Genomic DNA, 25,674 nt, shown 5'->3' on the forward strand with positions numbered 1-25,674 from the left:
GTCAAATTTCTTACGCGCTTGGTTGTATTTATAAGGAATTTCGTGTATATTTTCTTATTTGATTTGTTTAAATTGGGTTTTTCTCGACGGTTTGATGACCTATCTTCACGACAATGTCCAAAAGGAAGGCTGGAGTTAACGATATCATTTATGAATTGGATAATGATGACATCGAACTAAGTAGCGAAGATGAAGGTAAACATCCTAAAATTAACCGCCTTGAGCCAAAAATCAGCTCACAACCCTCAAGCGACGATGTTATAATTGAAGAAACTCCTGTAGAATGTATAGACATCGACTGCTCTACCGATACTATTGAGGTAAAATCATCACCAACAAAAGCACATAATGGAGGGAAAAGTGCTAATATTATTCAACTTGAAGACGACGACGAGCAAGTGGTGGTCGAAGAGGACGATATTATTCAAAAGCAGAAGAGTAACACGTCTGAATCGTCATTATTCAATGAAGACATTGTTGTTGATTCTCCAGCATCCAATACAGACTTGGGTGTAGCGGGTTGTGAGAACCGGACACCTTTATTCACAGTGCGCTTTAAAGATAGCAGGACTGCTAAAGCTTATAAGGAGGAAATAAAAGCCTTTATGTTAAAACTTATTAAACTGCATGATTCTGAAGCTTTGGAGGGTTCGGATGCGGAAACAGACTTGGAACTTGACATTTGGCCTGAAGATTTACAAGGGGCTGCTAGTGCACCTCAAACAGAGTCTCAAGAGGAGCCAGAAGAACAGGACAACTTCTTCTTTGTAGATACTGACCCATCTACACAGGAACCTGATGATATACCAAGATACAAACAGGTGAATTAAAGAAATAATAGGTTTTGTTTACAATGTCCAATTGAATTCATTACAAATAAGTTCGAATTAGGTCCAATCAGATTAATTAAAGTAACATATTAATTTCTAAAACCTAGCCTAGGTATTCTGTTTCGGATAAATATGAGTACTTCAAAATTAGGTCACAATTTTATTTATCAAGATAACACTTCTATGTATAATGGTTTATTTTAATTCATTATTTTGTACTTCAAAAGCTTAGTAACAAAGTCACTTAGAAGCTTTTCTCATAAGAAAAACCTTTTATGGGTAAATCTCATAATTTAATGTTAAATAGGTTCCTAAGTATAATAAGTATCTAATATTTTATGTTGCAAACCTTTTTTGCATTTCAGGCGTCTACTCTTATTTGTAACGTACCAGCAAAAGAGCCTACACCCCCTCCAGTGCTTCGCCGAGGCCCAACATGTTTTAACTGTGATGGCGCACATCCATTACGAGATTGTACAGTGCCAAGAGATAATGCTAGGATTGCGGAAAAGAGAAAAAACATGGTTAAAGTTGGGTAGGTAACTTTAACTTGTAAATTTTAGTAAGCTAGAGCTATTTTTAATGAGCCTATTTTTATTTTTTGCTGTTGATTCTTTCATCAGTTTGAAATTTGACCAAGTGCTCAAGTATAATGCAAAGGCAAAATGCATAATTCTTTCAAGCGAGAACTTATTCCTTATTTTTTTGCATTTATTTAGAACTAATGACAAAGCAAACGTATTACGTACAGTCGTATAGTCAAAATCTAAGTTCATTTATTAAAAAAACTCATGTAATTTAGCAAATTAAACTAAAGAAAACTATTTAGTAGTTTTTCATTAGTAAGTAAGTAAGTAAATATTCTTTATTGCACTATTTTAGCATTTTACATTTAAAAAATATACAGAATGTTGAGTGAGAGTATAACTAGGTATAACAACAGGCGGTCTTATCGCTAAAAAGCGATCTCTTCCAGACAACCTTAGGGTAGCTGGAAAAACGGAACAGAAACAAAAGCTAACAGGCAGTGCAAGAACAAAAAATATAGAGAAAACCAACTCAAACACACATACATATATACCGAATACATAAATAAATTTACATAAAAACAATACATACATACAACATACATAAATACAATAAATAAAAATGGCAATTTAAGATAGAGGTAGATAGTATAATTTAAGCTGATTTTTGAAAATTGGAAAAGACTTTGCTAGTCTTAATTCTACTATTCTATTATTTATATTTACTATTTTTTTTTAGATTGTGTACTATAAACTTTCAAAGCCTTTTATGGTGAGCTGTAGTCACTCAGTTTGCAACTTTGCAACTTTCACTAACAATATGCCTGTATTGACACCTCTATTCCAGCCGCTACCACGTAGAAGACGAACAGAAGTATGGGCACCTAATCCCTGGCCGAATCTCCGGCAACCTTCGGCACGCGCTCGGCTTGAAACGGAGCGAGATCCCACTCTACATCTACCGGATGAGGCTGCTAGGGTACCCGCCTGGCTGGCTTGAGGAGGCGCGGATATCACATTCTGGGATTACCATGTTTGACTCTACGGTAATTTCATCCAAATCTACTTTTTATTCATTCATACTAGAGATGGGCCAAATACTCGGTATTCGCCATATTCAGCAAGATTTTTAATGTTTGTATTCGGCCGAATAGTTTGGTTACATTGCAGAATATTTAACGAATAAGCGAAGTAAATAAATAGCGTAAGTTGTTTCGTAATTCATCGGATAATTCAGCATTCTAAGGAACTACCAAAGGGAAATGCGTTGAAATACAAATACAATAATATTGTAGACAAGTAAAAATAACGTAGTTTAAGAAACAAAATCCAAAATTTTCTTATGCACTGAATTATAGGAATAATAAAAATAGCCTTTAGTAAGATAAATGTACCCATTACCAATCATTGAAAAGTTGTTAACTCTAAGCCAGAATTTAAAATATGGCGCAACCGAATATTCGGCCGAATGTTCGGTTCGGTAACAGCTGAACCGAATGTTCGGCCGAATATTCGTATTAGGCTAAGTCCGTATTCGGCCCATCTCTATTTCATACCTATCCATGACATCCAAAATGACGTGTTTTGACTCTATGGTAAAACAACACAAAAGTGAAAAGCAAGGTCCCATACCGTTAAGGGTCGGCTCACACCGGAATGGCAGCGCCGGCAGCGACGAGCAGTGGGTGGCAGCGAGGTTATTTTAAACTTTATCTACATATTTAAAAAGACCGGCGGCTGCGCGACCTGTTAGAGTTAGTCAAGTGACTACTGGTCTTTTTAGATATGTAGATAAAGTTTAAAATTATTTCACACTTAAGACTCCTTATTCCTTAGAGCGCTCATCAATTTCACGAAACGGCCATCGATAGATGGCGTTGGCGCTCGGTACGCGAGCACCTGCAACTCAACGCGCGTTTCAACGCCGACACAAATAATCTTGATAGTTTTGAATTAAATTGGTAATAACATAATTTTCAATTTTATACGGGGAATTTCCTGTTCATGGTATGGTAGTAGTAAATAAGGTGTATGAATGTAGTAAAAGTATAGTAGTCTACATATACATATATAAATACAGGTTTCCTAATTAATTGATTCAACAACCAACACCGCTGAGCCGAAACTACGAAAGCTAGAAAGTCGAAATTTGTATAGATTGCATTAACAAAATTTCGAAGAGATAAGAATCGATCATGAAAATTTACACCCCTAGTAGAGGGAAAAAGGGGGTGAAAGTTTGTATCGGGATCAATTTGTTTTTTTTTATTAGGAAAATTTTAGTTAGGAACTGGAAATTAGAGAATAGTTTAATAGTGATTTCTGTTTTTTTATTGAATGTATATGCATACTGATTGGTCCCATTTTTATCAGAACCCAGTTCTGATGATGGGATCCTGGAGAAATCCAGGAACTCCTCAAGTCTGAAAGGCATACATATAGCGATTTTTGTGTTTTTATATGAATAGCATGCATTTACGTACGGAACAATGACATTTGGTGCAGTGGAACTGTTGATGATGGTCAGACCGGAACTCCCTAAATCTAAACGGCACAATTATAGTGACTTTCATATTTTTATAAGAACAGCATGCACTTACGTCCAGAATAGTGACATTTGGTGCAGTGGAACTGCTCATGATGTTGTGTCACTTTTTAACCATCGCCTCAAATCTCTCAAGGAAGGACGGTTCTCAATTCGTCTGTTTTTTTTTTGTTTGTTCCTCGATATCTCCGTCGTTACTGGACCGATTTAAAAAATTTAATAATTAAAGCATTAAAAGCAGTTTTAAAAAATACCTACACATTTCTACATGTGCTCTGCCTACCCCTTTATGGGATACAGGCGTGATTGTATGTATGTATTTGTACATAATCCAACATTCGCAAGTAGCTTTCATCAGAACCCAAAAGGCGGCGGTTTTTTTTTCTTAAAAATTATTAAACGTTTTTTTTTATGGGATAGGAGGCAAACGAGCAGACAAGTTGCCTGATGGTAAGCGATCACTGCCGGCTATGGACACCCGAAGCACCAGAAGTGTTGGTGCGTTGCCGGCCTTAAAGATGGATGTACGTTCTTTTCTTGAAGGTTTGAAGGTCGCATCGGTCCGGAAATACCGCTGGCAACAATTCATTCCACAGTTTAACTGTGCATGACGTGACCTGTGCAAAACATTGCGTCTTAGAAACATTTGAAAGGGTGAAAATCAAATTATGTACATGTTCGTTCTAAAAGTAGCTGATCAAACATCGTCGGTTTGGAAAGCCTGCGGTTAAATTTTTGCTCCTTCCTTACTATACATATTTTATTTAGAGGGTTTTGAGATTTAGGTAATAAAACAACGCTTCATTAGGTTTAATAGCATTATGTAAAGTATAATGTCAATGTAAGTGCAAGCAGTCTTATGAATAGAATAGCAGTTCTGTTGACCACCTCCTGACTCCATCATGAGACCTTGGACCTCATCTAGTTCGATGGTGCTCGTCGGCCCAAATCTAATGAGCCCAAACATGATGGGGTTATAATGAGGAGAATAGCAGTTCTGTTGACCACCTCCTGACTCCATCATGAGACCTTGGACTTCGTCTAGATCGATGGTGCTCGTCAGCCCAAATCTAATGAGCCCAAACATGATGGGGTTATGATGAGGAGAATAGCAGTTCTGTTGACCACCTCCTGACTCCATCATGAGACCCTGGACCTCATCTAGTTCGATGATGCTCGTCAGCCCAAATCTAATGAGCCCGAACATGATGGGGTTATGATGAGGAGAATAGCAGTTCTGTTGGCCACCTCCTGACCCCGTCATGAGACCTTGGACCTCATCTAGTTCGATGGTGCTCGTCAGCCCAAATCTAATGAGCCCAAACATGATGGGGTTATGATGAGGAGAATAACAGTTCTGTTGACCACCTCCTGACTCCATCATGAGACCCTGGACCTCATCTAGTTCGATGGTGCTCGTCAGCCCAAATCTAATGAGCCCAAACATGATGGGGTTATGATGAGGAGAATAGCAGTTCTGTTGACCACCTCCTGACTCCATCATGAGACCTTGGACCTCATCTAGTTCGATGGTGCTCGTCAGCCCAAATCTAATGAGCCCGAACATGATGGGGTTATGATGAGGAGAATAGCAGTTCTGTTGGCCACCTCCTGACCCCGTCATGAGACCTTGGACCTCATCTAGTTCGATGGTGCTCGTCAGCCCAAATCTAATGAGCCCAAATATGATGGGGTTATGATGAGGAGAATAGCAGTTCTGTTGACCACCTCCTGACTCCATCATGAGACCTTGGACCTCATCTAGATCGATGGTGCTCATCAGCCCAAATCTAATGAGCCCAAACATGGTGGAGTTATGATAAGTAGAATAGCAGTTCTGTTGAACATCTCCTGCCTGACTCCATCATCATGAGAACCAGAACCTCATCCTGGTCCCAAAATATAATAATAATTCAAACTCTCAACAAACTTCACGTATAACTTAAAATCCAAAATCATATGAAAAGCATGTCGAATGCTAAAATTGCATAAGGTGTAAAAAGGATCAAGATTTGTTTAGTCGCAGTTTACGGCACTTCTCGGAACTATCGCGCTGCTTACGAAAGCTAGGTGCGCCGGACGATCAAACGCAGGTCCGTTGTCTTCGAGCGCTCGGCGCAGACTGAGCGGGCTCGCGTTAGCACAGTGTCTTTTATTCGAATTTTAGGTGTTTTAAAAACATATCTATCGACAGAAAGGTATGTCTTATATGTATGATTTTTTTTTATAGGTCAATAAGAAGTTCTAGTTTAGGATAATATTATTTAAGAGTTACAAAAAATGCAGGAATCGCAGGAAAAATACATAATGTAAACCTCTTTTTATCGAAAAAATGGGGAGGATACGGAAGGTTATTTATCCACCATTTCAAGTAAATCTTAAAATGTCAAAGTATTAGCTAACTCGTACAGGATATAACAAATAGGATTGTGATCATTTATTACCCCAAATAACATTTTTAACAGCACAATCACGATTCTAAACGAGCTATTCCACTACGAAATTTGAAAACGTCTTCCGAAAAAACTGATTTTTCGGAAGTATAAAAAGACATATTTTAAAGTAGTACCAATTGGCTTTCTAGCTTAAGATATGTACTTTTAGGAACATTATCATTTTTTTAATAATCATTTATAGTTTCTTTATAATTTTGAATGAAAAAGGTTCTATTTTGCAAAAAACGCTCGTCTTTAGGAATAAGGCCTCTTAAAGTGCTCGCCGAGTCGCTGCCGGCCGTCGTCATTCTGATGTGAGCCGACCCTAACATTATTTGAACTTGTCATCATCCTGCTTGCGTTATCCCGGCATTTGCCACTGTTCATGGGAGCCTGGGGTCCGCTTTGACAACTTATCCCAAGATTTGGCGTAGGCACTAGTTTTACGAAAGCGACTGCCATCTGACCTTCCAACTAGGCCTTATTGGAATTAGTCCGATTTCCTCACGATGTTCCGTCACCGAAAAGCGACTGGCAAATATCAAATGACATTTCGCACATAAGTTCAGAAAAACTCATTGGTATGAGCCGGGTTCGAACCCCGCGACCTCCAGATCGAAAGTCGCACGCTTTTACCGCTAGGCCACAAGCGCTTTTCATTATTTGAACTTGTATTGCTCAAAACGATGAAATGATGTAGTGACGCAAAACAAGATACGAGCGTTGTAACTAAAAACACAAACTAGTAAACCTTATTTGATTGTGCGAAGTACTTCTTTGCTACATTTTTTGTATTTTTTTTGGCCCTTAGTCCATGGCCCTGTACAGGTATAATGTCATGGTCGTTCTTAGCGTAATAGACAGAAACAATCCTAGAATAAACCACACTGTAACATAATTATTTGTATTCTTATGTACAGATTTGTTGTATTATGGAGTGGAGATGAGGTTTTTTAATTCTTACTTGTTAAAAGGTTATATTTATGTATTTTCAGCAAAGACATGTAACTCCGTATAGATGGATAAGGTCTAAGAAAAAAACGTACCTCAAAGCCATAGAGAAGAAGGTACGGTGGCCTAGATGGCGTTATACCTTTGGGGAACGCTCGGCTAGATGGCGCTAATATTAATATTTGACATCTTAACACATATCAGGCTAACAATATGGGCCAAATTGTCAAAACTGAGGTTTAAAAGTTATAAGCTTGTGTCGAGAGATGGCAGTCTATGCACTGTGATTGACTGATTACGCATTTTACTTTGACAGTAACTCTCTGTAATACTCCATACTTAAGAGCGAATCGACTAGCATGGTATGGACATGTAATACGGAGGGATGAAACATGTGACTACGAATGAATGTGGAAGGTGGTGGAAGTAACGGGAGGGGAAAACCGAAGAAGAGGTGGATGGACTGTGTGAGACATGATATGGAACTAAAACAAGTTAATGATGAGATGACGAGTGACAGAGATGTATGGAAGAGAAAGACATGCTGCGCCGACCCCAAGTGACTGGGATAAGGGCAAGAGAATGATGACTCCATACTCTTTGATTTTCAGGGAAGCGCAATAAGGGACCCAGAAGAAGAAGAGGGGGAGGTTTGCGAGCCGGGCTCCAAGGACAAGTTTGATATCAAGAAGATACTTGACTTCCCTGGCTTCAACGTGACTGCCAGTTCGCGTTACCGTGAGGTATGTATTTAACCTGTTAACTGCTAAAAATGTGTGACGTCACTGATTTCTCAAGTATGTCGCACAAGATTTATATAGCAATATTTATTTATACAATTTTGTTATGAGTAGTAGACCTGCACGGGTAGCATGGTCGCGCGATAGACGATAAAATATCACGCCTTCCCTATCGCACTATTAGCACAGTATAATAAAGAGTACTATCGTACAGTATGGCCAATCCCGCTCCCCGCTGAAAGTGCCGCCCTCGGTTACCTAACAGTTACCGCCTGTCAAAAACGCGACCAGTTGACCTGTCATATCTCACTCATACAAGCTTAGTACGCGTTCACCTACACGAGCTTAGAATGTGTGCTAGGAACGCGCCTCTTCATACATTTGATCGTCAGTGACCGAGGTGTGCTATTAGTAAGTGCTATAGAGATGGCCAGATGTTTTATCACTTATCGCGCGACCATAATTGCCTGCCTGGTGACTTAGAACAGGGCTATATCAGTTCTCCAAGCCTAGCCAAGATACCAATGATGTGCACTATGATGACTACGACAACGCAACGGTATCTCATTATTTATTTATTTATATCAAATACGTTACATAGCATGACAGTAAATACTAAAGCACTGTGTAACTAAAAATACAAAAGTAAGAAAAAATAAACACAAAATTAAAATTTTGAATAAAAAAGCAGAGATTTTCATGAAACAAGACTTACTCAGCTTTCAGACAAAAAAAAACAGTATTCTATTTAGGCGACGACGACAACAGCGTCAAACTCGTCGTTTTTGCGTCGTCTGGCGATGACGTAACAGCGTGGGTTCGGCACGTTTCGGCAAGTTGCCCCGGAACCGCCGAAACACGACGCTCTTCAGCCACTATCATTCTTCTATTTATATTAGTACAATAGAAAGAGTGTTTCAAACTATCGTTTTCTTTTTAGGCACCGTTGGTTTGAATCCCATGGCGAAAAAATCGAGTAAAAAAACTTTGGATGCTGATTTTGTTTCTTTTCAAAATCCAATTTATCCGCATCATATTTTTATGAGTGTTTAATTTACGTCAAATATGCTGACATAATGTTATAAGGCATTTTGTTTCTACCATGATGTTGAGTTCACATGTATCCACTGAACACTACTAAACCGGTGGGCACCCTATTTAATAAAAACATTGTAAAACATGGAAAAAATGGAAGTTTTTTTGCTCAGAATCATATTTCCAACCTACTAGGCAGAAAAAGGTCCCAAATTTTTTTTTCCTACCAGTTTTTGAAACACATACTTAGCGGCTACAAAGTGGACAACTATGCAAAATAATAGAACATTACAAGAGCATTTTTTTGCCTAGACAAGGGCTGTTGATTCTGAGAAAAAAACGATTAAATTAAACCTTAGAAAAAATATTTTTGGTGATTCTTCTAGTGAAAAGTCGACAACTTGCTATCCTTTTCTAGGAAGCCCACCTATACGGCTTGCCGCCCATATCGGAGCAGGATAGCAAGATCTCCATGCTGCAGATGCTAGCCCCTAACGCCATGAAAGCGTACAAGAGGAAAAAGCTGACCTTCTTCCCGTCGGCTGACAAGGCGAAAGCTGACGGGCAGGCGGAGATGGAGCTAGACAGTGGGGATGGTAAGAATAGACGTTACTTATTTATTACACTTCCAGACTACTAGATTTTAAAATTGAATCTTTCGCTTCCGCGGGATTCAAATTTGTCACTCGATTTAAATATCAACTTTCTCTCTTTGTCTCTTGTTGTACAAGGGCATTTTCAGATTTTGGAACCCTTAATTAGCGTAAGTTGTTAACAAAAATGACCTCACTGATTGACGATAAAATGAAATCTATAAAAATATTGTTCTTGTGTTAATTACATAAACTTTAAGCGATAATCTACATTAAGAATGTGAAAAAAGTAAATTGGGCTGTCCCAAATTCTGAAAATGACCACAAATAACTATTGATACTTTACCTTATAGAAGTCGCAGAGTTTCCATCAGTACCACCTCTACCCGACGACGCGCCGCCTCCGCCGCCCCCTCCGCCCGACTGTCCCCCGCCGCCCCCCGAATGCCCCCCGCCGCCCCCCGACACTGTCCCCCCGCCCCCCGCCAGCGTCCCCCCGGCGTCACACTCCCCGCCCCCTCCTCCCGAATCTTCTCCGCCCCCCACCCCGCCCAAGTCCCCTGAGCCCGAGAAAGAGACTGACAAGTTGAATGAGACGGACGACGTGGAGATCGTGGCGGTGACCGAAGTGAAGGATATTCCTATGCCGTTGGACGCCTCGCATATCACTATTGAAGATGATTTGGTGAGTTACTGAGTATACATTTTGTACTCTACATATTAATATTATAGTCACACCACATAATAGGCTAGTTTCCTAGACTAAAATATTTGATGCAGTGCACGAAATAAAGCACTATGTCCACATAATTAGAAGAAATATGTGGACAGTAGTTATGTTTAAACATAATTTCTATTTAATAAGTCAAAGAGAAAGATATAAAGTAAATGAATTGACTGTGACGTCACTCCTCAGTATTTCATAGTAATTCCATAATAGCAAATCGTTTTAAGAAGCTGATTTGACTAATAGGAAACTAGCCTATTGTATATGACCATATTCTGAAGACAAGATATGTAGAATCTACAAATACATTGAGCCGCCTGAGACGATCAATCACTGATCATATAATGAACCGCGATTTGAATCCGAACCGCCAACCAACCGAATGCGTACCGCATTTTGTTTGAAACGGATCACAACTCGTAACTTCAAATACTTGAAGGGTATACATACTCTCCAAAAATAAGAGAACTGCTCCATAATTACCATAACTTGGAATAGAATACACTTTATTTAACCTTCTCCTCCTTCTAATATTTTGCATTATTTCTTACAGGACAAAACTGAACTAAGCAGCGGCCACATCAGTCCCTCCCTCGATGATTTAGAAGAAAAAAAACAACTCTTGCTCAACGCCTTACAAACAGACGTCACTCTCCCGAACTCTCCCACCATTTCCTTAGACGCAGAACCAAGCAATATACCGAGCGAGATGGATATAGCTAGCGAAAGCGAAACAGAAAAGGAGGTCCCAAATGCAGTACCCTTAAGGTTAGAAATCGATTCTAACCCATCACCCTCAAGTATAGAAAGTCCTAATAGAACACCAAACGAAGCTAGAACACCCACTTTAGATAGTAAAGGTGTTAAAACTACCGCCTACGGAACGCCAGTCTTAAATATCGCTTCTCCGTATGTGAAGTTACCTAGTGACTCGAACTTTGCTAAAGACATTTGTGACGTCATTAATTTTGAGAATCTACCGAACTCGACGGGTAAGTATAAGAAGATAAGCAATTTGTTGAAGAAGGTTAAGAGTGAAGTGGACAGGATACATGATTCATGAAGTTAATGACTTTATTATGATACTGGATAGGTCGCTCCTCCTTCGTTGTAACCATAACTGTCATTTTACTTTATATTTTGATTAATCCACACTACTCTACCAAAACCTGACTGTTAGATTTATCAGAGTTTGCAAAAGACCTCAATTTAGGGCCGGTTGCACCAAACCGACCGTTACAAACTTGATTGTATGGGAATTTCCATACACTTCTGCTGCGTCTGCTAAACTGTGGTTGATGAAACTGGCCCTTAGTCTATGAGTCAGAAAGAGATTTTATATATATGAACTATCATTTGACTAGATTTTAATTGGGATAAGCTGGCAACTATACGTTTGAGTGGCTGTAGTTTTTCAGCGGAGCGACAGCTGACGTCCACGAGAGTTCATTACACGTCAGCTTTAACCACTTTAGGAGTCTGAGATGTTAAGAACAACGAATTTTGCTTCCGGCCCGCAGTATAATGAAATCCTATACCTATATTGTAATTCTGAAGGATATAATGGGCGATACTATCCAGAGTTTATATAAATATTAGATAGTAAACAGCGATTAGGACGAATTGTGTTCATAAAATAGTACATGATAGGTTATTTTTATTATAACTAAAGCAGATTAGGTTCAAATGCAGTCATCAAATACCATCCTACACCAATATCTAGACAGCGCGAAATAAAATGGGTGGTCATGACAATAAATTTATGATTTTGACTACTTTTATCCAGAAAAATAATAATTTCAAAGAACATTTTTCTGTACAGAAACCTGACTTTTTTCGTAACTTTCGTTAGCCGAAACCTTAGTCGGCCATCACGGAAGATACAGTTTACGTGTTTTATAAAAGTTCGGTTAATAAGTGAGAATACAAACCTTTGGTCGAAACATGATTTTTACGCCGAAAACGAAACGTTGGTCCGACCAAGAGGGCGCTGTTATTTTGATGTATGCGGTGACAGTATAGTATGAAAAAAATAGTTCTAATGAAATTCCGCAACATCGCGCGTAGTCATATCGTCACTACTTTAAAAAAATTTCGTATCTCACGCTGTTCCTCAAAGCTAAAACGCAGTAAGTCTATATGCATTCCATACAAACTTACTACAATTATCTTTTCATTGACAGACGAAGATACAAGTTTTTTTTAAAGTAGTGACGATATGTTTCTGGTCAGGCTTTTAAACAGGTATTAAGTTGCTAATAAACCCGTATTACCGCCGCAAAAAAAGTATACCATAGGTTTTTGGATGGTTCGAATAAAAAGTAGAGGTATTTACATGCGCGCTCGAATTGTCTATCTGTTGACTGATCTTTCGGCCATATCTGTAAATTTGTTGACTGTACAGTTAAGGCCCAGTTAGACGGCGCGCGAGCTCGCATACATTTTAGTTTCATCACGGACTGTGTTACATACAATTCTGCTCGTCAATCGAATACCGCAATGTAATGTGAACCGCATGCGAGCTCTCGTAACGTCTAAACGGGCCTTTAGGACTATTCAAATAAGAAAACGACGTATTTTTATACTCAATAGCATAAGTTAATTCAAGCCATTTAGATTTTTGGAGCTTCCAAATGTAAAATCTGTATGTTACTGTGGAATTGAAGAATCAGACATTAGTTACATGTATTGTTTTTAGCTTCATGGTCCTATATGTATATTATTATGTTTAATTATTTAACATGTCCTAGTTACGGAAAATTGAAGGTTTAAGAAAACTCTCATTTTGGAAATAGTAAATTTGGATTCATATACAACATTAGAAGTTTCGAAATTTTTCAATGTACTTAGTAATTCCGCAATTCAAAATTTTCTACTTATTTTATTCTTGTTGAGCATTCAGCATACCTATTACCATTATGTTCTGTAAGTACTTAGCTTTTCAGAAGTATATTTTATTTGGTTTCTTTTGAAGAAACTACTTTATTATAAATATTTTATTTGAACACCAAAAATAGTTTTTATTTGTTTGAAAAGCAAACATATTATGACGATGTTTTTAAGTGAAACCAATATTTTACGTGTCAAATTATAGCATAATACGTTTTAGGTTTTACTTTAATTAAGTACTACTTAAGGATATTAATTACGTTATTAAAGGCGTTTGAATAGGTACTTATAGTTGGGAGCCGGTTATGCTAAATTTGTAGTTACTCAAGCGTCGTAGATACATATTGGGACTGAAAGCTTATATGATGAAGGCAAAAGTTACTTCATATAGAGGTTTCAAACTATTAGCTTATAATTATGCGCGTATAGATGCGTTGTGCTTATCCACATATTCATCTATACTCGCGTACACGCTCTTATAAAACACTGATCATGTTAATCTGACACGCTTGAGTAAGTACAAAAATCCTTTCTTGGGCTCCCCTACCATCAACTGGACTTTTTTAAATAGAATTGTACAGTTTCACGCTATCCACTAAAGTCACTTAGGGGTTTTTATTTCAATGGTCTTTCTTATATTAATACCTGGAAACATTGAATATTACAAAATATCCGTCCGTTTTTGTGCAGCGCCTATCAAGAGTTCATTGATTATGAAAGAAGAAATCGTGCCTCGAGTTTTCTGCTGAATCGGCCCCTGGCATCATGACCTGGGGGGTTACCATGAAGTATTAAAACCGTTCAGTTTAGGTCGCGAGAAAGGGACTCAGCTATACCTGTTGTGTAGCCCCGTACCTCTCTCTCAACCTAAACTGAACGACTTTGGTACTTCATGGTAAGCCCCTTAACTGCGTCGTGAAATTGACCACATAACAGCATTCTTGACTACAAAACCACAGTATAAGAAAGAGTATACTATCGTACAGTATGGCCACTCCCGCTCCCCGCTGAACGTGCCGCCCACCCGCTCTCAGTTACCGCCTGTCAAAAATGCGACCTGTCATATCTCACTGATGCAAGCATGGTACGCGTTCACTTACACGAGCTTAGACTGTGTGCGTAACAACTCTCCTATTTCATATACATATTTGATCGCCATAGTCCCGAGGTGTGACAAAACAGTTTTGGATGACACTGCCCATCGCTGTTTGCTGGCTATTCGAAGCATGATAGCCCTTTCTCCTCATGTAAACAAAAGACAATCAATAATTCTTTGCATTCTGTGTGACGTGTTCCTGATTTATTCTGATTATGAGGAAATGGTCATTGTTTCACTAGTGATTATGTAGGTATCTTAATTTCCTAAGGCCCGCTACTATCCATACCATTAAAAATTGTAGTTGAATTTGAAATGAAGTGATTGGAATCGTTGTTTTCAAATCGAATGAAATCACACTAATGAAATGTCATTTTGTTCTGATTGAAAGTACTTATGTTCTTTAAATGAAGTAATTAGTACTAGCTAGTACCAATAGTAGGCCTCGGGACTTTAAGTGGTTTCCATAGACTTGCTGCGTGATGTTAACTGTGGTTGATGCAACAGGCCCTTAGCGTGGGGTCTCCAAACGTTGTCTCCTCCTTAGTTTCTTTTACCGGCCTGGGGTTTGAAGACCCCTGAAGTAAACTGATCACTTGATCACTGGATATCAAACGCATTCACGTCACGTAGTTAGCACATGTCTGGTAGAATCTTAAACGATTGAACTTAATTTTTACTGCAACTATTTGTCTTTCTCACAGTTGCACATAGGTACCTATATTTTACTTTTGTGAGATATTCTACAAACGAACGGTTTTAAAAGTATTGCATTTACAAGTCGCTATTCTGGGTAGTGTACCATTTTAGCTCATACACTTTTACCAACCACTTTTTTATTGTAAATTATCGTATGTTTCTTTTTATAAAATGAAACAAATGAATTGTCACAGTTGTTTTATTTATTTTTTCATAATATCAATAAAAATCTCCATTGGTGTCTTGACATTATTAGCAATAGTGATAAAGAAACGAAACCCACCCAATATAACTAAACATATTTGCATAATTTAAAATAAAATAGTGCAATAAATCAAATTAAAATAGATTAAATATTATCTGAATACAGATATGATCACTTAAAACTTTTTAAACATAAGTAGTATAGGTATTTTCGTCTTATTTCTACATACATTTCAGACCTAAATAAAATATACAACGTTGAGAGAACGCTAAGGACTTCAGACTAGCATTTTATATGCGTCGTTCATTTTTGCAAGCGCATATAGGCGGATTATACACTTATAGTGCGGACCTATCGCTGAAACGACTACACGCAATATAAAGAACGCTAGTCTGAATTCTTCTTAATCCGCGCGCTCCCCTTGTTTTCTTGCGAAAAACATTGTATTAAGAAACGTGCTGATTCCCGTAGCGATTACAGCATTTACCTATTATTTCATACATACAAATTGCACTTATTATTGCAAGGAGACGGAATCCTTTTAAACATGATGAGTGCATGTAAAAATACACCATGTATTTACTACAGAATTTCAAATTGTTAGTCCACTGACTTACGTAACTATTTACTTCTGACAAGGTATTTCAACACTTCTGGCGGTCTTAAAAGAAGAATGGAGCACCTGAAATTGGCAAGATCTCCTGAAATTCCTTGTAAATACAATTTTACTAGTTTTGAGACATTGTATCACAACTTTGTTAACGTTTTTCTATACATAACTTTAAATTTACCTTTAAAATTAAGGCGCAACTACATTTTTGGTGTTCTTAAGTTTGTCAGATTGATTTATCTGAAACAACTGTCAAAATTTGTAATATAAATCATCATAAATGTAAGATGATTTTTTTAAGAGAACATTATTCGAGATTTTGTTATATTAAACTAAAAATGTCAGGAAATCATGAAGTCTAACATAAATACAATCTATAATGGAATGAAACTGCTGAATGTAAAGTTTAGCCTGTCAAACATTTCGGAAGTTAGATCTATTTATGGGATTATTTTCGACCATTCATATTGGTCTTAAGCATAGATACTTTATACATAGAGGTTCAGGGTGAAAATTCGGCGTTTTTTTGCTGCTTCAATTAATCAAGTAACAGTTATTTGGTGTTTACCTCTTGACAAGAGCCGTAGTTACTGATATTGGTATAGTCTGAATTTCCTAACACTAAATGACGCCATATCCTGACGGTGTGGAAATAAAAGACGGTAAAACGCTCGGATCTTAGCCCTTTACTATGATCGCGGCAGTCGTCGGTATTCGGACCCATTTCATATAAAATTGCCACACGTTAGTACTTTTATATGAACCTTTTAGGTTAGTTTTATATGAAAGAGGTTGCCCGGGTCCCGTCCACGATTAAATTCTGGGCGGCGTCGGCGGGGCTCCGTCGTGATCCTGAAATAAAAAGGAAAATAAATATGGTAGGTGTACCTAAAACTAAATTTAAATGTATTGGTTACGTACTGATATAGTTGAGCCGTGGCGAATGCCGGGATAACGCAAGGAGGATGATGATGGTTATTGGTTACCTACTGATACAATCGTCTTTTGACAGGTAGGTGTATTTTATTAATTTAATCGATGGGTACAATATTACAATCATATATGGGTACCTATCCCTTAGCTGCGGAAATAAATTCAGACCAATTCCAACATACCGACGGTGAAGTACCTATTTAGGTTTTCGTATTTAGTTGGGAGTTCATGGCACTTCGCCATCGATACACCAATATCATAATCATACTCGTATCTGAATTCATGAGCAGGATGACCAACCAGTTTAGAAAAAGAGAAAAACACATTTTTCCTGTTTTAACCTTGTTTGGTAAGAAAATATCTATTATCTATAATCATGCAACCTTACCACCTGTAATAAAAAAAAAATAGAAATCTTAAACCGCTAAAAGCTGTAACAGCAGTGTTATTATGAAGAAAAATCTGAGGTTAGTCTTGCGCAAGAAACATTTTTTTTAATTAGTTTCTGATGACATTTAATCTCTACCAACATAGCTAGAGAGTAGTAGGTAGTTACTCCTAGACGTAAGATCAAACTACAATTATACTCTTTCCTTTCCGTACATCGAGCCAAAGTAAATTACTGCCCTCTACAGTTAAATTCACGTACTTTTTCTTATGCCCTGTAGGTATGTTATGCCATCTTGCGGGCTACATTGGAAACTGAAACTTACACTTCCCGCCAATTTTATTATTAGGGAATTTCTGAGCTGCTCTCAAAAATTTATATCACGTGAATCACGTCCCTAGTTTTTACATATTTCACTACTCCACAATATTGTTATTTACGTACGTAAACCTACAACTAATTATAAAACAAGTCCTTACACTAAACAATGTATTTATCATGCAAATTTATTCGTGAATGTTATTTATTGACTTACGTCTTCAGGAAAGTGTAACTGTAGGTAACTTCAGCGTTGCATAGGTAATTTGTTATGTAATTTAAAACTTGGTTATTGACACACGAGTCAAGGTAACTAGGAAATACTAGTACAAAACAGGTTATAAAAAACAGACTGTGTTCAAATAAATGTATCAACATAAAAAAAGCAAAAAAAAATCTTACGTTTCCATAGCTACTAAATCGATTCTTCAGTAATCAGTAGTTACCACGAAGTTTATTTACCATGCATGACTAAATTAAGAGAAAAGCCGATATTTTTTTCATTCTATAGGTACTGCCGAAAGCTGAATTCTTAGATCAATAGGCCATTTTATTTTTCAAAGTTGAGCGCCCCACTTTTTAGGGTTCCGTAGTCAACTAGGAACCCTTATAGTTTCGCCATGTCTGTCTGTCCGTCCGTCCGTCCGTCCGTCCGTCCGTCCGTCCGTCCGTCCGTCCGTCCGTCCGTCCGTCCGCGGATAATCTCAGTAACCGTAAGCACTAGAAAGCTGAAATTTGGTACCAATATGTATATCATTAACGCCAACAAAGTGCAAAAATAAAAAATGGAAAAAAATGTTTTATTAGGGTACCCCCCCTACATGTAAAGTGGGGGCTGATATTTTTTTTCATTCCAACCCCAACGTGTGATATATTGTTGGATAGGTATTTAAAAATGAATAAGGGTTTACTAAGATCGTTTTTTGATAATATTAATATTTTCAGAAATAATCGCTTCTAAAGGAAAAAAAAAGTGCGTCCCCCCCCCCTCTAACTTTTGAACCATATGTTTAAAAAATATGAAAAAAATCACAAAAGTAGAACTTTATAAAGACTTTCTAGGAAAATTGTTTTGAACTTGATAGGTTCAGTAGTTTTTGAGAAAAATACGAATAACTACGGAACCCTACACTGAGCGTGGCCCGACACGCTCTTGGCCGGTTTTTTTTTATTTAGATATTTTTGTGTGGTTTCCACTCAGAATCGCGAGCTCTTTCAATCCTAATAAAAGAAAAAAAGTGTCCCAAGTTTATTTCCCATTCCGTTACCATTTTTTTCATAATGTATGGCGGTAACGGAATGGGCAAGTTTGAAAAATGTATGGAAATCTTACAATTTTTTTTCTCCCACTGGGATCGAAAGACCTCGCGATTCGTATGAATCGCGTAAAAATTAACCATGTTACTAAAAAAGTGGGGTGGACAACTTTGGCAAAAAATGGCCTCAAAACAGTGATGACTGATGACGCAAAACACAGCAGCTTTCGTAGTCCTTATAACACAGTAATAATTATGGTTCATAATTGATCAGTGACTATTTCATCTGCAGTGCGGCTTTTATGGCTAAATGTGTGCAAAAAGTCGTCTTGTGCGATTATTCTTTTCCAAGATTACTTTTATCTAGACCTTATACCGGCGCCGTAAGGTGAAGAATTTATTGGCAAGCTACACAGTCATAACTAGTCAATTACAAATGAGTCTGCTAACGTGGTTATTATGAGGAAAATGAATGATAAAGAGTTATGTGAGCACAATATGGAGGCAATATGTTAAACGTCTCTTTTATGATAATGTCGGTGAGCGTTATCGTACAAAATTATTTAATTAGGCAGAAATTAAGAGTCCAGACCTTTGAACTTCATTTCTTAAAATTACGTGATTTAAACTTTTTTGCATGCCATAATTAACCCTTAGATTAGATGCATATGGTATCAAAAACGATACTATCAAAATGACTCAACTAGACCACATCTCGGACACTGGCGATCAAATATACGAAAGAGGCGCGTTCCTAGCACACATTCTAAGCTCGTGTAGGTGAACGCGTACTATGCTTGTATGAGTGTGATATGACAGGTAGACTGTTCGCGTTTTTAACAGGCGGTAACTGTGAGGTAACCGAGCGGGGTGGGCGGCACTTTCAGCGGGGAGCGGGAGTGGCCATACTGTACGATAGTACTCTTTATTATACTGTGACTAGACATCAGATTGACGTCAATATGAGACCTTAAGTTTAAAATTGATGTGAAGTTCTTCTTAAGTCACACAAGCCTTCTTGAGCTTACTGTGGGACTCAGTCAATCTGTGTAAGATCGTCGTTATAATATTTTTTATATTTTAGGGTTAAAGAATCCCTAAATACATTGATAGTATTTATGAGGGCTCTTTTTCTTTTTATTTATTATTTATTTATTATTGCACAATTAAAAAGTACAAATGGCGGACTTAATGCTAGCAGGCATTCTCTACCAGTCAACCATGGGCTAAACCGAGAGATCGTGTTGGTGCAGGGTCATAAAACAGTTAAGTAGAATTATATACATATACCTAAATTTGCCTAACTAGTTATATCTACATATACATACATAAATAATGCTAAATATAATAAATATACATAAAATACATATATAAAATAAAATAACCATTGTGAAACATCATGAGGACAACTATTGAACTTTTTCTAACAGGTGCTTGCGTAACATGCGCTTGAAAGACAATTTGCTCTGGGCCTGCCTGATGGAGAGCGGAAGATCATTCCACAGCCGGATCGCCTGCACAGTGAAGGAATTAGACATGAAGCCTGTGCGATGCTGGGGAACGATAAGTTTAAGACTACGGGTGGTTCGGAGATCAGTGCCGGGACGCGGAGAAACAAATTTAAATTTGGAACGAAGATAATCAGGGGTAAAAGGGTCAAATAAAATAGAAAATAAAGTGCAGAGAATACTTAACGACCGTCGTTGTCGAATAGGGAGCCAGTTTAGTTTCTTACGATATGCTGAAATATGGTCGTATTTTCGCAGTCCAAAAACAAACCGGATACAGTTGTTGAGCAATCGATGAACTTATATAGAGAGGCTTGGGTGAATTACTGGAAGTCACATCAGCATAATCCATGATGGCAAAACGAGGGCTTGGACTAGGAGAATCTTGGTGCTAGATGGAAGCATGTTTAAAGATAGACTACAAAGAGTCTTGACTCATGACATGACTGACAGAAGTGCAGATGAAGAGAACTGGAGATTGTTGCTGGTTCTATGAGGGCTCTATCCAGATCGTTTTTCAGAAAGTAGTTTTTGAGGTATGGAACCGTAAAAATGTGTTGGTAAAGTGACCTGTGAGTTACGTGGAGGCTTATTAGCTTCGGGCAGCTGGCGGCGGCGCGGGCGCAGCATGTACATGGCCACGGCGAGCGCCATCATCGCAAACATCACCAGGAAGCTGTTGCCGGCCGACGCGGGCGCCGGCAGCAGGCCCGTCTCATCTAGGCATTCCGTGTCCGTGCAGTAGGATTGGCCTTGTCGGAGCTGGAATTAATAAAATCGTTTATTGTTTACTGCTTTGACTAATTTCTGGATGAGGTCGCGTGATATAGCCTATTGCGTCTATGTGTCACTTTTGCACACAGAAAATACGAAAAGATTGCAGCAACGCAATAAGCCATATCATGCAACCATGCTTGCCCACCTGGTTAAGGCTTGTATAGTTTATTTATAAGTCAAGAGTGAACAGGCATCTTCTGGGCGAGCTCACTCCATTGTAGGCCATGTTTTGCCTTTGGCTAGTCTGTGGCCAAGAGTTAACTATTTTATGTCAAAGGTTGGCTGGAAAAGGCACAAATGTTTACATACCTACAATTATGTTGTGCTAATATGTAGTAAAACCAAAATAATAATAAAAAAACTGTATAATATTTATTATTATGGTAAATATTGCCTAAATACGATTTAATTTGGTAAACACCAAATGGCAGCAAAAAATTCAAACAGATGTATAAGAACCTACTTTGTAAACTATTTTGTAAACACAGCAAAGCCTGTTCAACAGAGTATAGTAGGTGGATATTCATTGATAAACAACCAATTATACATACAAAATAATTGGAATACCTACTGATAACAGTATACACTTCGCGTGTGTGTGTGTGTGTGAGCAAGTGTGACGAATCCTATATTCCGATAGCAAATTATTCACATACACAACATTGAAAATTAATTTAGTATGCCTATAAAAGGGTGTTAAAAATCTCCTATTTAGTATGCCATAATCTAGCGATAATTCGTTTTTTAGTTTGATAACAACACACGTTATGAACAAATTCATGTACAGGGGCACTTATCGATAATAGTAGCGTTCACCACAATAGGCACAAGGTCACGATACATGTACTCACCAGATTGATCAGACGCCGCATCGCCAACTCGTGGTTCCAAATACACTCGCAAGGATCCATTTCGTCACCCATTTCTGTATAAAGAAACTCGTTTGAAGTGCCTTCGCCACATAGGTAGATCGCGTAATGTTTGGCTACTAAAATTCTCTTTAAAACTACAAGAAATCTTCATATAAGCTTAAAACAAGCTAGTTAAAATAATAATTATTGAGTAGAGAACGGATTGCATTACGAAAATTACATGATTACGGTGCTTTGTTTTTATTTACAAATAATGTTTTAAAATCTTAAACTCAGCTGTCAAGGGAGGGGATTTTAGCTGGTGAAAGTAATGCTTTACCTGTGTATATTATTGTCCAAGGAAACACTACAACACAAATATATAGTCAACTAAACGCTTATTATGGAACAGCTTCGTCGCCACCGTCTTTTGCTAAACAAAAAATAAAATGCGAATATCCTCAAAAGATGGTGACGACTCGCGACGTCATTTTTTCGATTGATGTCTGGGTGTTTTCCTATTGGCTGGCTAGATATCCACTTGAGAGGGGATTGACAGTTCAGTAGCACGTTCGAGTAGACATGATTATGACCGAACAGGGAGCGGTAATCTGTTACGGCAATGAAGCCACAGATTATGGAGATTAGCTAGTATTCCTCTATTCTTCATGGTTGTCAGTCATATCGTGGTAACAGTGTCGTGTCATTGTAGCGGTTTATTTAAAATGTGCTTAACTGTTAAAATATTAAATAATATATATTATGTAAATTTTCGTAAAACGTTGTCTGGATCGTTCGGAGCTGCGCTGGCACTGCTAGCAGCCGTACACCTCTTCCGTTGTCATCGAGGCGGTTAACAAACGTGTGAGTTAGCGCCCCGCCCTAAGACCGCGTCGGGCTTCATCCAACTTTTCAAGTAAATATTAGGGCGCCCCGGCTTTGGATTTTGTGAGTCGGGCTTCGTCCGACTTTTCAAGTATGAGAGATCTGAAGGCGTCCGGATTTGGGCCACGAACGTTCGGCTTCGCCCGATGACTGTACAAGATTGGGCTCGCCGGCTTTGGATCGCCTGCGTTGAACTTCGCCCAAATATACAAGTAAAAGGGCGGCAAAGGTCGGCTTTTGACTGCGTAAGTTGGGCTTGGCCAGACTCTTTAAGTATAAGGGCGTCAAATGCACCTGTCTTTGGATTGCGTAAGTCGTGCTTTGACCCAACAGTTTAAGAATGAAGGGCCCGCGCTTTCTGCAAATGTACACCCGTAGTAAATCTGGGAATAAACGCCCCGATGTAAATAATTAAAGTATTTGCTAATGGATTAACTGAATAATAAATGGATATACTTATGTGTCATTGGTCAAAGTTGCTTAAATGATGAAACTTCTCTAATTTGTCTACCAAGAAGTTCGAATTTGGCGCGCAGGACAAGTGCCCCGGTTCGGTGGATAAGTATGACTACTTGTAAGGCGTACATACCTATATAATTTGAAAAGTTTATCCTTGTAGAGTTAATGCATGTGGAATTCAGCTCCAGATAATTATTAGTAGGTCTGTACACTACACACCTTACACCTCGTGTAAAATACAAGTTACCTACTGTAAAAACACTGTTCACACAATCACATTTGTCTTTATTCATGAACTTTTATTACATCAATATTCAGATTTACGTAAACGATATCGAGATCCTCCATTTTTTAGGGTTCCGTAGTCAACTAGGAACCCTTATAGTTTCGCCATGTCTGTCCGTCCGTCCGTCCGTCCGCGGATAATCTCAGTAACCGTTAGCACTAGAAAGCTGAAATTTGTTACCAATATGTATATCAATCACGCCAACAAAGTGCAAAAATAAAAAATGGAGTTTTTTTTTCATTAGGGTACCCCCCCTACATGTAAAGTGGGGGTTGTTTTTTTTTTTTTCATTTCAAGCCCAACGTGAGATATATTGTTGGATAGGTATTTAAAAATAAATAAGGGTTTACTAAGATCGTTTTTTGATTATATTAATATTTGTGGAAATAATCGCTCTTAAAGGAAAAAAAAAAAAAAAGTGCGCCCCCCCTCTAACTTTTTGAACCATATGTTTAAAAAATATGAAAAAATCACAAAAGTAGAACTTTATAAAGAATTTCTAGAAAAATTGTTTTGAACTTGATAGGTTCATTCGTTTTTGAGAAAAATACGGAAAACTACGGAACCCTACACTGAGCGTGGCCCGACACGCTCTTGGCCGGTTTTTTCTTGGACAAATTCCATGTGTCAAAATAGTTATGTACCATTACCATAGTGATGGGACTCTACACCTACTTCATATCTTTTATCACATCACACTCCGTCCGAGTCATAGAAAAATCGTTCTCCCCAGGGAGTTATGAAACTTCTAGTACCGTATTTAACTTTTCATCACACGCGCACACGTTCTCCCTAGGGGGTAAATAAATTTATAGTACTGTATTGAACTCTATTTCACCTTTTTGCATATTTTTTATAACGCAAGTGTGATGAAAAACATTTTGTGTAATTCGGGGAGTATGAATATTACAAATTCGAGTCTTTAAATCGCTCCGGCAAGCCGTCGCGATTTAACTTACTCTCGTTAGTAATATTCAACTTCCTCCCCTTGTTGCACAATGTACTATTAATTTATAGTGTGATGAAAAACATTGTGTGTAACTCGCGTCGTAAGAATATTGCAAACACGAGTCTTTCCGTCGCCGTCGCGATTTATTTTACTCTCAAGTGCAAAATAACTTCTCATCTACTACCTATTGCTGTCAGGCGTAACGTAACTGAGCAATCCCCGAATAGTTTGTACATTTGGATCACGTCTCCGATTTTGATAAAAATTGGGAGGCTGATACCATGATGTCCATGATGCTGAGCAAGATCCACTAGGTTCCCATAAATGTCCTAGGTTGTTTGTATGAAACCTTCCTTTTTGTTACCAGATTTCTATACATTTTCGGTAACAATAAAGGAAAGTTTCATACAAACAACCTAGGACATTTTGGGAAACCTAGTAGATCTTGCTCAGCGTCATGGACTCTATCAGCCTATCAATTTTCACCAAAAGCGGAGACGTGATCCAAATGTACAAACTATTCGAGAATTGCTGAAGCTTTTCATATGTCGTCATATGAAAAGCTTTTCCTTCGTATTTTTACGGAAACGTTCGTATTTGTCATGCTAGTTCAGACACTGGCTGAAATAGCATGACACGTTCTTATTACGGTTCCGTAAATATACGAAGGAAATTCTTTTCGTACTACTTTTATATTTTATTCCATTTTAACCAAGCTTACCAATAAAACTCGTGAAAAACCTAACGATTATAATTGCAATTTCCATCAGGTCGCAATAATGCGCTTACAATAAAATATTTTATACTTTTATATCTCGGCACTTTCGCCGAGCCTTTAAGAGCTTCACTAAGCTTTCAAAGTGCTGTGGGCGTGGCTTGCGGGGGGTGTGTCCGCGCGTGCCCCGCCCACCACTTGTCACGAGGTCGTACTTACATTTTAACTACTTATAATATTAGAAATTGGTGTGTCCGTCGGTCTATTAGTGAAATAAAATATAGGTATTTGAGAAAAATCATACACAGATTACCAGTTAAAAACTAAAAGTAAGGTAAGCCGACTTACTTCAGTACGTACACATATATACTTAATTATGTGCTCGTAATGTTGACGAAATACAAATAGAGATTTTTTTTAAATATTTAGTCAAATTTATTTAATACCCCGTGTGGTGACGGGTTAAG

General features: G+C 38.0%; 2 protein-coding genes across 2 annotated transcripts; one reads left to right on the plus strand and one right to left on the minus strand.

Annotated features, from left to right (window-relative positions):
* The first annotated feature begins 20 nt into the window (after positions 1-20).
* Positions 21-12,486, plus strand: LOC125228068 (zinc finger CCHC domain-containing protein 8 homolog). Its single transcript, XM_048132516.1, has 7 exons — positions 21-821; positions 1,196-1,365; positions 2,205-2,403; positions 7,900-8,031; positions 9,482-9,659; positions 10,010-10,341; positions 10,937-12,486. The coding sequence occupies exons 1-7, from the start codon at positions 114-116 to the stop codon at positions 11,444-11,446; spliced, it is 2,229 nt and encodes a 742-aa protein (XP_047988473.1). The 5' UTR covers positions 21-113; the 3' UTR covers positions 11,447-12,486.
* A 4,062-nt stretch (positions 12,487-16,548) lies between these two features.
* LOC125227934 (small integral membrane protein 14) lies at positions 16,549-22,421 on the minus strand. The gene is made up of 4 exons (XM_048132342.1): positions 22,254-22,421; positions 21,914-21,987; positions 20,856-21,047; positions 16,549-16,734 (listed from the first exon to the last, which is right to left on the minus strand). The coding sequence occupies exons 2-4, from the start codon at positions 21,983-21,985 to the stop codon at positions 16,696-16,698; spliced, it is 303 nt and encodes a 100-aa protein (XP_047988299.1). The 5' UTR covers positions 21,986-21,987; positions 22,254-22,421; the 3' UTR covers positions 16,549-16,695.
* Positions 22,422-25,674: the final 3,253 nt, after the last annotated feature.

Source organism: Leguminivora glycinivorella, chromosome 7 (genome assembly GCF_023078275.1).
Source record: "Leguminivora glycinivorella isolate SPB_JAAS2020 chromosome 7, LegGlyc_1.1, whole genome shotgun sequence".
Taxonomy (NCBI): Eukaryota; Metazoa; Arthropoda; class Insecta; order Lepidoptera; family Tortricidae; genus Leguminivora; species Leguminivora glycinivorella.

What these genes read in the sequence shown, in the direction of transcription:
- LOC125228068 (XM_048132516.1), top strand. Translation starts at nt 114, where the DNA reads ATGTCCAAAAGGAAGGCTGGAGTTAACGATATCATTTATGAATTGGAT. An exon ending in CCAGTTCGCGTTACCGTGAG is followed by an intron (nt 8,032 to 9,481) that starts GTATGTATTTAA and finishes ATCCTTTTCTAG; the next exon opens with GAAGCCCACCTATACGGCTT. An exon ending in GGAGCTAGACAGTGGGGATG is followed by an intron (nt 9,660 to 10,009) that starts GTAAGAATAGAC and finishes TTTACCTTATAG; the next exon opens with AAGTCGCAGAGTTTCCATCA.
- LOC125227934 (XM_048132342.1), bottom strand. Translation starts at nt 21,985, where the DNA reads ATGGGTGACGAAATGGATCCTTGCGAGTGTATTTGGAACCACGAGTTG. An exon ending in TGCGGCGTCTGATCAATCTG is followed by an intron (nt 21,048 to 21,913) that starts GTGAGTACATGT and finishes TATTAATTCCAG; the next exon opens with CTCCGACAAGGCCAATCCTA. An exon ending in AGCCTCCACGTAACTCACAG is followed by an intron (nt 16,735 to 20,855) that starts GTCACTTTACCA and finishes TTTTTATTTCAG; the next exon opens with GATCACGACGGAGCCCCGCC.